At 39.6% G+C, this 13,110-nt stretch overlaps 1 protein-coding gene across 2 annotated transcripts in view; it reads right to left on the bottom strand.

Annotated features, from left to right (window-relative positions):
* The window catches only part of ZFYVE21 (zinc finger FYVE-type containing 21), a 37,475-nt gene that overhangs the window by 7,121 nt on the left and 17,244 nt on the right, over positions 1 to 13,110 (bottom strand). For both annotated transcript variants that reach the window (XM_036748700.1, XM_036748701.1), the window contains exons 2-4: positions 10,813 to 10,863; positions 5,590 to 5,758; positions 1,388 to 1,463 (exon numbers count right to left, since the gene is read on the bottom strand). In XM_036748700.1, the coding sequence (XP_036604595.1) occupies positions 1,388 to 1,463; positions 5,590 to 5,758; positions 10,813 to 10,863 (296 nt within the window). The remainder of the gene's footprint in view (positions 1 to 1,387; positions 1,464 to 5,589; positions 5,759 to 10,812; positions 10,864 to 13,110) is intronic.

Here is a 13,110-nt window from a genome sequence, read left to right as displayed (position 1 = left end):
GAAATGAGTTCTTTACAGCAGAACCAGAGCATCCTGTTTTCCCCTGACAGATTTAAGTCTGGGCTTCTGAAGTAAAATGGGGGGGGGGGTCCCTAACAACAACAATTAGGACCTGATTAAGTAACTGGAATTTATGAGCCAACAGAAAGTAATGCTATTAAAACTGAACCACAGTAACCTAGGAAAAGCTACAAGAACCATTACTAATCTCTCTGATTGCACAGGACCAATTACAAGGAAGAACCGTTGTGTCTAAAGGAGCCAGATTAGCCACGATGAAGAGCTTTGTAGACTGCAAGAGGCATTTGAACGCATGGAAACAGCTGGCTAATAGATATATTAAAAATCCTTAAAAGCCATCACCTCCCCCTCCCCATTCCATACGTGCCTCACCCACTACTGTTAAGACAGCTTGCATTTCTACAGTGCTTTCAAATTTTCCCCTCTGCTATCTTATGAGGCAAGTATTCCAAGTGTTATCTTCCCTATTTTCTACATGAAAAAAACTGAGGCTCAGAGAGGTTAAGCCAGGACTTTTACTAGACCTTTTTACACTAGATTTACATTTTGTTCCCAAAACCCCAATTTTCAATTTTCCTACTCTTTGTTGGGTTAAGACAGAAAATAAGTGAATACAAAGAATGAGGCTGGAAAACCATGAATATGTGTGCGTTGGCAAGACTGGAATATCTAATTCTGTCCAGCAGCTACGAAGCATTTGGTACGTCAGCACACAGCCAGCGACACCCTTCGACCAGAGCTCAACTCACAGTCTGACGAGTATGTTGCCTAAACGTTACATGTTCTTAGTAAGAAGCAGGTGATGTGCAATGTATGAGTAAGTTTTCATCCTAAGGAATGACTGGATCCAACATGTTAGCAGTAATCAAACACCCTGGAAAGTACATAGATTAGGAGGCAAGTTAAAGTGCTTTTGAGATTCACCGAAGGACAATGTGGTGTCGTGGTGGGAGTCAGACCCTAAATGGGCTCCCACTCTCAAGAGTTGGCAAATCACTTCATCTCTCTCAGCTTCAGTTTTCTTAGCTGTTAAGATGAGATACCACTTCTTGTATTGGCTTGAAACTGCATAAAGTGAGTTATTATTGCCAAGTAATTTCTTCACATTCACTTTATGAGAGGTAGCAACACAAGAAATATTATTTCCACTTTAAAAAAGAAACTGATATTCAGAAGTGACCTGAGGTCACACAGCTGGTAATAAATGTCAGAACTAGAACCTGAACCCAGGACTTCTGACTTAACCCTCTATGCCAATTTCATGGTCTCTCAGAGCCTCAGTTTTCTCACTGAATTTGGAACTAAGTGGATGGGCCAAGATGACACAGAACATCATGCAGGCTCTGAAGACACCAATATTTCTTACCTCTGATTATTAGAAAGGCGACAAACCATCAATTCAGATTTTTCTGATGTTCCTAGTGTTACACAGAAAGTAGCTCCTTGAAACAGAAAGAAATTTAAAAGAAAATACTTATAAGCTTATTGGCTCTTAAAGAAATTCTTTCTCCTTTTTTGGTCGAGCAAATGATGGGGGGAAAATCCTATACCCTGGTTTACCTCAATGGAAGTAGATATTGCATTAAGTTTTCATTTTAAGATAGCTCTTCTACTTTACTTTATAAGTTGTCTGATAAAGCAATCAAAAATAATTAAGGTTTTAGAGAAATATTTAATATTTGACAGATGTTAAAAATCGTTTTTATTTTTCTCTTTTGTTTTTGCATTATCTGAATATCCCAAAACATCTCTCCCCTCCCACACAGAGCCAGCCTTCATTAATCATAGGTTGATACTGTTAGGTACCTTCATTAAGCACCTCTTATGTGCCATGCAGAGGATACTGGTGGTGCATTCATTAAGCACCTACTATATGCCATGCACTAATGTCAGGAGGGAAAGATACAAAGACAAAAATTAAAGTCCTCACTCTCAAGGGACTTCTATTCTGATAATCCTTATAACAAACAATCATAAAGAGGGAAAAACCAGTTCAGCAAAAATAATCATCACATCAACCAAGTCTTCTCTAATGTGTCCTGTCCCACCTTTGCAAAGATGGTCGAGATGTCTTCTCCTATCTCTTGGTGGTTATAATTCCCAGCGTTCAGTTTTGATTTTGTTGTTCTTCTTTCCAGTTACAGTATCTTAGTCGCGTATATTTTCTTCCTATTTCTGCTTACTTCCCTTTGTATCAGTTCCTAAGTCTTACCATGCTTCTCTGCATTCATCGTTTTTTACATTGTTGAAATGCTCTATTTATGCGCCACAATTTACTTAGCCATTTCCTTAGTCCATAGACATCTACTTTGTGCCCAGGCCTTTGCTACCATAAAAAGTGCTGTGAAAAATACTTGGGCATGTTATCACTGACCTCCTTGGGATGCATGCTTAACAGGGAGACTTCCTGCTTGCTTTTCAGAATCACTGGGCTAACTCAGTTCCACCAAACGTCAATCAGGCCTCCTAACTTTTCCCAGCTCTTCAACATTGACTATTCCAGTCTGCGACAATCTTTGTCAATGTGCAGGGTGTGAAATAAAACTTACATTCTCTTATTATTAGTGATTTGAAGCAATACTTCTTCTCTATTGTTTCCATGTTCACAATGGAATAGAGGCTGTGGTAAAGGTTATCAAAGATAAACTTTCTGTAATTCGCATCCCCAAAGCGGGTATGTGTCTGAATTTCAGAGACACTCTTGCAAATTCAAAACAAAAGGAGAACGGCCAGTATTCAGATCATACATTCACAGAGGCACAATCACACACACGGTGTCCCAAAAATCTTAGTTCAGTTCTGATCTGTGAAAGCTTTGATCACTTGCTTTATTTTTGTCCTGATCAGTGAAACTTCTCTCTCAAATAAGTGTGTGTGTGTGTGCGTGCGCGCCAGTGTGTATGTGTGTGTGTGCGCATGTGCAAGTGTATGTATGCACGAGTGTGTGAGCACAAGTGCGTGAGCACACGTGTGTGTGTGTGCGAGTGCGTGTGAGTGTATGTGTGTGTGTGTGTGTGTGTGTGTGTGTGTGTGTGTGTGCGTATTCATACACACAAGATGTCCTAGAAACAATTATTTAATCTAGTTTTCACTGTCCAGGACAAAAAATATAGCTTATATACATGCAGTATCCAGTTATCTGGAGACCAGCCTTCCAGAATTCTCCAGCATTGGAATTATTTTTTAAAAACCTTCAGGGGTGTGCAAATTATCAGGGATTAGAAATTACTGATGTTGCTTAATTTTGTGAGAGCAGTGGTCCTGTGTGCAGGCTCCTACTGACTCAGAATGTTCTATGAGACTGCTTGGGCTGCTTTCCCCACCTTCAGTTAATCCTTTGCCAGCTGAGTGCTGGATTTGATGCTTTACACATGTGCCGTTGCTCTCTTCTGTCGAGTTTTTAATTAGGTGGTTTTTAAGAAGGGATATTATTTCAAGGCCATACGCAACAGATGTAGCTTTTAGCACAGCTTCAATACTAGGAGATGCTGCAGAGGCTGCTGATGTAGGGAAGTCAAGCACTTCAAGTGTTGCTGAAGCCCATAAGGAAACAGGACCAGCTGTACTGAACCACAAAAGCAAGCACAGCTGAAATCCACAATCGGTGCCAAGAACTAAAGAGCAAACTATTAGGGTGAAACCGCTTAGTTAATCCCCCCAAAACAAGCAAAGATCTTCAGAGGGACCTGGCAGCTGGAGTTAATGATTCCTCTTTAAGTTGAAAGGCCAAGAAGATGACTAAAAAATTAAAAACTGCCAAATGTTTCTTTGAAGAAAAAATGCTTGTTGTGGGCAAGAAGTAGAAAGATGGCAAACTCCTTAATCTTTCACATGAAGTGCAAAGCCATATTATGTATTTTGTCTCCATTAGGAAATTAGTGTAATTCTAGAGCAATTCTGCTTCTCGGCATTATCAGTTTATCAGAATTCATCATTTCCTCATTGAGGACAACTTTCAGGTTCACTGGATGTAAAAAAATTTCCCAATTTTTTTTTTGAAGGAGGAAGGCAGGGCAATTGGGGTTAAGTGACTTGTCTAAGGTCACACAGCTAGTAAGGGTGTCAAATGTCTGAGGCCGGATTTGAACTCAGGTCCTCCTGACTCCAGGGCCAGCGCTCTACTCACTGTGCCACCCGCTGCCCCAAGATTACATTTAAAAAACAATAATAAAACCATGAGTATAGAAATGGAAAAGAGATTGAAAGGGGACAGACCGAATATATTCTTTCTACTCATATTAATTTTAAAAAATCCAAATATAAATAGCTCAGATTTTCTGGCTTTATCTGAAGTTCACAGTAGTTAAATATTTTATTTATCTATGACTAGTGCTAAGTTTGTAACAAAAACATTTATTTTAAAAAGAAAAGAGGCCTGGGCCAGAAAAAGGAAGACCTTAATTCTAGTCCCAACTTTGCAGCTGCATGACTTTAGGCAAGTTACTTTAACTCTTGGAGGCTTGGCTTTCCTCTCTGTAAAATGAGGACTTTGGGCCAGATGACTTCGAAGGTGCCTTAAACCTCTGACACCCTATCATAGCCTATACTCTATGAAGAGTCTATGAAGAGAGGAGTGCCCTACTGCTTTAACTGGCTATCACTGCCTCTGGAAGACTAAGACTTTCAAACAAAAGGCAGAGAAGTACTGGAAGTTAAAATTTAAAAAAAAAGAATGTTAAAAACTTTTTGCATGTAATTGGGGGGAAAAATGAAATATAAAAAAAAGAGAAGTAGAGAAACAAAACAAATCATGGGATAGAAAAGACAAGAAGAAATAAAAGCAGAGAGAAGACACAAGAGGAAGATACAAGAATAGTCCCTGGGATGCACAGAAAGAATGCTGGCTCTGGAGTCAAAGGAGCTTTAAATCCCATCTTTAACAATACTTGTGTGACACTGGTAAGAAATCACACCTCTCTGGGCTCTTTGGCAGATGGTGCATATAAAACAAGGAAGCCAATTAGGAGGCTGTTATTTCAATAGTTGAGCTGATATGGGCCTGAACTAGAGGGAGGATGTAGATATGAAAGATGTTCTGGAGAAATTACTAGATTTTGCACCTGACTAGACATATGGGAGGAGGAAGAGTAGATGATGTGGACTTGAATGAACCAGGGTAATGAGAAGGATGGGGGTATTCTCAATAGAAATAGCAAAGTTTGGAAGAGAGGCAAGTTTAGAAGAAAAATGAAGGGAATGGGATTTACAATGCAGATAATAACTCACTGATAACTGCTCATTCTGTGAAAGCTCACATATTTCAAGGGCATTCGCTGTAATCAAAAGGTGATCTATGGTGGCAGAATCCTTAACATGTCCAGTAAAGCAGGCAACATCATGATGGGGCCACGTTATAATCCCTTCCATATGCAATAGTAATAAAATAATACAATTTTAAAGACAGTTCTTTTTGAAGAGGGAATTCAATAACAGCTTTTGAACAAAGCAAAAAATGGGGGAAGGAAATTTAAGAAAGGGAAATACACAAAACATAAAGACACTAATCTTCTTGTCTTAGTAAGACTGAGGAGTCAAGTCATGCAGAGCAAACATCCAAACGAGGCTTACCGTTCATGAGCACTTTGAGCTGCTTGTCATAAAACTCCATTTCTTTCTGAGACACGAGCACACACTCTGCGCACTGTCGCACAGGATCCACAAAGCACATCCGAGGCAAGGGCACTTTCTTGCTGCAGCATTTGTCACAGAAGCACTTCCCACAACGGCGACAGTGGTGCTGGGCAAAAAACCAAAAAGTGGGATGGGGAAATGAAAAGATGGCAAACGTCAAGTCTCTCAGGACCAAATAATGAAAATACCATCATCAAGGCCTACCCTGATTGCTTTATCAGCTATTCAAATGGCTGCATAAAAATAGAAGCCACCTCTTAAAAAATCACACCTATGATAAAGGTCAGCCAGTCAGTCATGAAAATGAAAATTAATGAGGGCCTCATTACGCTCAGGCAAGCAAGACGTTCTAACTTGGCTTTGCTGCTCACCACCATGATGATGTCACTTCCCTCACTGGGTTTTGTCTTCTCAGCTAGAGAATGAATGGGCTGCTCTAAGTGACCATGAAGTTCCCATCTTGCTCAAGTTCTATGAAAATGCCTACTTTTAAGTAGTACTTTCAGGGCAGCTAGGTGGCGCAGTGAATTACAGCACCAGCCCCGGAGTCAGGAGGACCTGAGTTCAAATCCAGCCTCAGACACTTGACACACTTACTAGCTGTGTGACCTTGGGCAAGTCACTTAACCCCAATTGCCCTGCCTTCCCCTTGCAAAAAAAAACCCAACAACAAATAAGTAGTACTTTCTCCTCCTGTGTACAGGAGATAGTGTCCAGGGCAGATGGCTCCCTCAATTTGAATCACAAAATCTTAAATTTGGAAGGAACCTTAAAAGTCATCGAGTCCAATGTGCTGTCCCATACAGGAACCCTCTACAACAACCCTGACAAGTGGTTGTTCTACCTCTGTTCAAAAGACTTCTGGTGACAGGGAACTTAATATTTCATGAAACAGACTTTTTCATCATTTGGACACATCTAATTATTCTCCTTTGGACTGAGCCAACATCTGCCTCCCTGTAATTCCCACCCATAGGCCCAAATTCCACCCTCTGCCTCCTAGTCCTGCACAGCTACAGAGATTACCCAGATGAGTACCCTCCATTACCTCTTAGAATATAACAGGGTTTCAAGGCCTTTCATTTTACAGATGAGAAAACTGAGAATCAAAGCAGGGGAAGGGATTGATGACCCTTAAGGTGCTTCGCAAGGAGCAAAGCTAGTATTCAAACCCAGGTCCTCTGCCTCCAAACATAAAGCCCTACACCATGCTCTTGTTTACTAACTTTCTTGAGGTTCAGGTTTAGATAAAATGTACAGAACCCAAGTGAAGAAGAAATAAGTGATAACATTTTAAAATAGAATGCCATTTCATTTTTACTCCCAGAGATATGAATAAAAATGAAATAAAAAATATAAGCCTCTGAATCCCTTGAGAACAGGAACTCTTTTTTGCCTTTCTTTGTAACCTCAGTACTTAGCAGTGCCTTGCACAGAATAGGCACTTTAAAAATGCTTGTTGACTGACTGACAAATAAAGTATCTCCCACACATAGAGAAGGACAGCACTGGTTAACTCTGCAATAATTGTTTTTAATTCTAAGGATTCAGAATTGGCAATAACTTTTTTTTCATTATTTATTTAATGTTTTAGTTTTTAGCATTAATTTTCACAAGAGTTTGAATTACAAATTTTCTCCCCATTTCTACCATCCCCCCCACTCCAAGATGGCATATATTCTGATTGCCCCATTCCCCAGTCAACTCTCCCTTCTGTCACCCCACTCCCCCCCATCCCCTTTTCCCTTACTTTCTTGTAGGGCAAGATAGATTTTTATGCCCCATTGCCTGTATATCTTACTTCCTAGTTGCTTGCAAAAACTTTTTTTTTTGAACACCTACTTTTAAAACTTTGAATTCCAAATTCTCTCCCCTCTTCCCACCCCACCCACTCTCCCTAAGAAGGCAAGCAATTCAACATAGGCCACATGTGTACCATTATGCAAAACCCTTCCACAATCCTCACGTTGTGAAAGACTAATTATATTTTGCTCCTTCCTATCCTATCCTCCTTTATCCAATTTTCTCTCTTGACCCTGTCCCTTTTCAAAAGTGTTTGCTTTTGATTACCTCCTCCCCCTATCTGCCCTCCCTTCTATTGTCCCCCCTTTTTTATCTCCTTCCTCCTTCTTTCCTGTGGGGTAAGATACCCAATTGAGTGTGTATGTTATTCCCTCATCAGGCCAATCCGATGACAGCAAGATTCACTCATACCCCCTCACCTGTCCCCTCTTCCCTCTCAACAGAACTGCCTTTTCTTGCCACTTTTATGCGAGATAATTTACCCCATTCTATCTCTCCCTTTTTCCCTTGCTCAATATATTCCTCTCTCATCCCTTAATCTGATTTTATTTTTTTAGATATCATCCCTTCATATTCAACTCACCCTGTGCCCATGCTCGCATTCTCTCTCTCTCCATATATATACACATATATATGTATGTATGTATGTATGTATGTATGTATATGTATATTCCCTTCAGCTACCCTAATACTGAAGTCTCATGAATTATACACATCATCTTTCCATGTAGGAATGTAAACAAAACAGTTCAACTTTAGTAAGTCCCTTATGATTTCTCTTTCTTGTTTACCTTTTCATGCTTCTCTTGATTCTTGTGTTTGAAAGTCAAATTTTCTATTCAGCTCTGGTCTTTTCACTGAGAAAGCTTGAGAAAGCTCTATTTTATTGAAAGTCCATATTTTGCCTTGGAGCATGATACTCAAGTTTAGCTGGGTAGGTGATTCTTGGTTTTAATCCTAGCTCCTTTGACCTCCTGAATATCATATTCCAAGCCCTTCGATCCCTTAATGTAGAAGCTGCTAGATCTTGTGTTATTCTGATTGTGTTTCCACAATACTCCAATTGTTTCTTTCTGGCTGCTTGCAGTATTTTCTCCTTGACCTGGGAGCTCTGGAATTTGGCGACAATATACCTGGGAGTTTTCTTTTTGGGATCTTTTTGAGGAGGTGATCGGTGGATTCTTTCAATTTCTATTTTACCCTCTGGCTCTAGAATATCAGTGCGGTTCTCCTTGATAATTTCTTGAACGATGATATCAAGGCTCTTTTTCTGATCATGGCTTTCAGGTAGTCCAATAATTTTTAGATTATCTTTCCTGGATCTATTTTCCAGGTCAGTGGTTTTCCCAATGAGATATTTCACATTGTCTCCCATTTTTTCATTCCTTTGGTTCTGGTTTACAATATCTTGATTTCTCATAAAGTCACTAGCTTCCACTTGCTCCAATCTAATTTTTAAGGTAGTATTTTCTTCAGTGGTCTTTTGGACCTCCTTTTCCATTTGGCTAATTCTGCCTTTCAAGGCATTCTTCTCCTCATTGACTTTTTGGAGCTCTTTTGCCATTTGGGTTAGTCTATTTTTTAAGGTGTTATTTTCTTCAGTATTTTTGGGGGTCTCCTTTAGCAAGTCATTGACTTGTTTTTCATGGTTTTCTTGCATCACTCTCATTTCTCTTCCCAATTTTTCCTCTAGTTCTCTAACTATCTTTTCCAAATCCTTTTTGAGCTCTTCCATGGCCTGAGACCAGTTCATGTTCTTCTTGGAGGCTTTTGATGTAGGCTCTTTGACTTTGTTGACTTCTTTTGGCTGTATGTTTTGGTCTTCTTTGTCACCAAAGAAAGATTCCAAAGTCTGAGTCTGAATCTGAGTTCCTTTTTCACTGCCTGGCCATGTTCCCAGCCACCTACTTGACCCTCGAGTTTTTTGTCAGGGTATGATTGCTTGTAGAGTAGAGAGTACTTTGTCCCTAACTTGAGGGGCTGCGCTGTTGTTTTCAGAGCTATTTCTACAGAGCGAGCTCTGCCACACCAGCGTTCCTCCTCTCCCAAGAACCGCCAACCCAGATAGTGACTCAGATCTTAAGCAGGCTCTGCAGTCCTGCTCAGATCTGCCACTTAATTCCTCTCACCAGGTGGGCCTGGGGCCAGAAGCAACTGCAGCTATACTTCTGTCCTCAGAGCTGCACCACCTCCGCTGCTCCCAGGGCAGTGGCTGAACTGGGAATTCCTTTCATTCCCTGCGGCTGTTCCCACTAACCTTCTCTGTTGTCTTTGGTGTTTGTGGGTTGAGAAGTCTGGTAACTGCCACAGCTCACTGATTCAGGGCACTAGGGCCTGTTCTGCGTGGCTCCCGGTCTGGTTGGTCCTGGTGCAGCCCACGCTGGGCTCTGCTCTGCTCCACTCCCAGTTCCGTGTGTTAGAGGCTTCCCTGTGACCATCCAGGCTGTGCTGGGCTGGATCCCTGCTTCCCTCCGCTATTTTGTAGGTTCTGCAGTTCTAGAATTTGTTCACAGCCATTTCACATAGGTTTTTGAAGGGACCTGGGTGGGAGCTCACGCAATTCCCTGCTTTCCAGCCACCATCTTGGCTCTGCCCCACAACGATAACTTTTTAACTCTAAGGATTCAGAATTGGTGATAACTGTTTTTAGACCTAAGGATTCAGAATTGGCTAACTGAATAGTTTCCATTTGCAGGATCTGAATCAGCACTGTGAGCTAACCCTATACCAAGGCACAGTCTTTATTTGTTCAATTGTGTCTGATTCTTCACGATCCCATTGACCAAATCATGCCAATACTGTGCATGTGGTTTTCTTGGCAAAGATACTAGAGTGATTTGCCATTTTCTCCTCCAGTGGATTAAGGCAAACAGAGGCTAAGTGATTTGCCCAGAGTCACATAGCTAGTAAATGTCTGAGGCCAGATTTGAACTCAGGTCTTCCTGACTCCAGGCCCAGTACTCTAGCCAAGCCACCTAGCTAGCTCTGTGTGTATACAAAAATGTGTGTATATACACATAATATATATGCACATATTCATATATATTCTCTTTATATACAATATGTTATAGAACATATTGTAATTATATCATATACATGACTCCATAATATAACAACATAATATATAACATTATATATATATATATATATATATATATGTACACGCACACACACACACACACACCACATATTCTTTATTTGCCAGATCTGGCATAAGAGCTTTATTAAAGAATTTTAAAGGCCAAGTGCAACAATACCAATGTCTGCACAGAGGAATAATCCTCCACTAAAACCGCAAACCTATTACTCACTCAGCACTCCCTCTCCCTGATGTCTCAGTTTGTAATATTATCTTACCTTTCTGGTTATGAAGTCAAACTTGATGTCACACTGCATACATCTTGAACACTAAGAGAGAAGAAGACTATGTATTAAAATAAAACATACTGCAGGGTTGATGCCAGGGTGTTTTGCTCAATAGTGTTGTGAAGCTAAAGATCAGGAAACCTAGTTTGACCTCAGCTAAATGATCTTTGCAAAAGGGTTTCCTCCTTTGAAAAATAGTGACAATCCCTGCTGCTCAGAGCATGCTTTGGACAAGGTAGGGAGGATTAATAAATTATGCTCATGCAACAATGGGCCATGGGAATTTAGGGGCAAGATAAGCAAGATATAGTTCTGATTGATCTGAATAAAACTAACTATCTACATTAGCAAGTTTTAAACCCATTAAGTCAAAAAAAAGCAATAATAGCAGCTTACCCTAGGAACTCATTCTGGACACAGGAATTTCAAAATAAATCCTGAATTTTATCCACTTATAGACAGGGTTAAAACCCTGAATTGTAGAATTTTAGAGTTGAAAGAGATCTCAGCAGCCATCTAGTTCAACCTATACTCCTAAAAGAATCCCAACTATATCACACTCGACAAGTGGGCATCCATCCTTTGCTTGAAGATCATAGAATCAGAATTGTAAAGGACCTCAGATGTCACCTAGCCCAACCCTTTCATTTTACAGATGAGAAAACTGAGGCCCAGAGAGGTTAAGTGACTTTGAAGTTCAAACAAGTAGTTAAGTGATGAGGCCAAATCTGAATTCAGGTCCTCTACCTCTAAAGTCAGTGCTGTTTCCACTAGGCCAGGCTTCCTTGATCTTCAATGAAGGGGAACCCATAACTTCCAAGCCACCCAATGTACTCTAATTGTTAGGAAGACAATACATAGCTCTAATTGTTAGCAAGGTTTTTCTGACATTAAGTCTAAATGAGTCCCGAAATTTGTAGCTTTTGTGTTATGTTTCCATTTCTTAAAAACGAAAAGACAAGAATGATTTGGGTGTATAAAGAGAATATTAATCAAGAGTGAGCTCCTTAAAGTCTTCTACCGTTAGAATTTTTAGTGAAGTGGAAATTCTTTTAAAATGAAAGTTTTACAAATTGATAGCCTTCAATTACTGTAACTTCTGATGGGGTACCACATTCCACTGAAATCTAATTTGTAAAAAGTTACAGGAGATATACTTATGTGGAAACATTCGCTAGCTACTTTATTTTTTTTTTAATTAAGATTTTTTATTTTTAGTTTACAACACTCAGTTCCACAAGATTTTGAGTTCCAGATTTTCTTCTCCCCCTCCCCAAGATGGCATGGAATCTGATATATCTTCCACATATAACTTCACATTAAACTTATTTATACAATAGTCAAGTTGCAAAGAAGAACTATGACCAATGGAATGAATCATGAGAAAGAAGAAACAAAACCAAAAAAAAACAAAAACAAAAGAGGAAAAAAAAAACAAAAGAAAAAAAGGAGAGCAAATAGTTTGCCTCAATCTGCATTCAGACTCCACAGTTCTTTCTCTGGATGTAGATAGCTCTCTCCATGATGAGTCCTTTGGAGTTGTCTTTAAACTTTGTATTGCTGAGAAGAGTCAAGTCTATCAAGATTAGTCATCACAGAATCAATATATCTGTGGTTGTGTATAATGTTCTCCCAGTTCTGCTCCGCTCACTCAGCATTTTATCATGTAGGTTTTTCCAGGTTATTATGAAGTCCGTATCTTCCCCATTTCTTATAGCATAATAATATTCCATTACATTCATATACCACAACTTGTTCAACCATTCCCCAATTGATGGGCATTCCCTTGATTTCCAATTCTTTGCTACCACAAAAAGAGCCACTATAAATATTTTTGTACATATGGGTCCCTTTCCCATTTGTGTGATCTCTTTGGGATACAGCCCTAGAAGTGGTAATACTGGGTCAAAGGGCATGCACATTTTTATAGCCCTTTGGGCATAGTTCCAAATGATTTGTGCGGGTTTATTTTATATCCTGCAACTTTGTTTATTATTTCAAGTAGTTTTTTACTTTATTCTCTTAGTAAATCATCATATCATCTGCAAAAAGTGATAATTTAGTTTCTTCTTTGCCTATTCTAATTCCTTCAATTTCTTTTTCTTCTCTTATTGCCACAGCTAACATTTCTAGTACCAAATTGAATAGTAAGGGTGATAATGGACATCCTTGTTTCACCCCTGATCTCACTGGGAATTCATCTAGCTTATCCCCATTACAAATAATGCTTGTTGATGGTTTTAAAGTAAATGCTATTTATAATTTGAAGGAAGGCTCCATTCATTCCTA

Source organism: Trichosurus vulpecula, chromosome 3 (genome assembly GCF_011100635.1).
Source record: "Trichosurus vulpecula isolate mTriVul1 chromosome 3, mTriVul1.pri, whole genome shotgun sequence".
NCBI lineage: Eukaryota > Metazoa > Chordata > Mammalia > Diprotodontia > Phalangeridae > Trichosurus > Trichosurus vulpecula.
The sequence above is the reverse complement of the archived record's forward strand: the minus strand, read 5'-3'. Positions and strand labels throughout refer to the sequence as shown.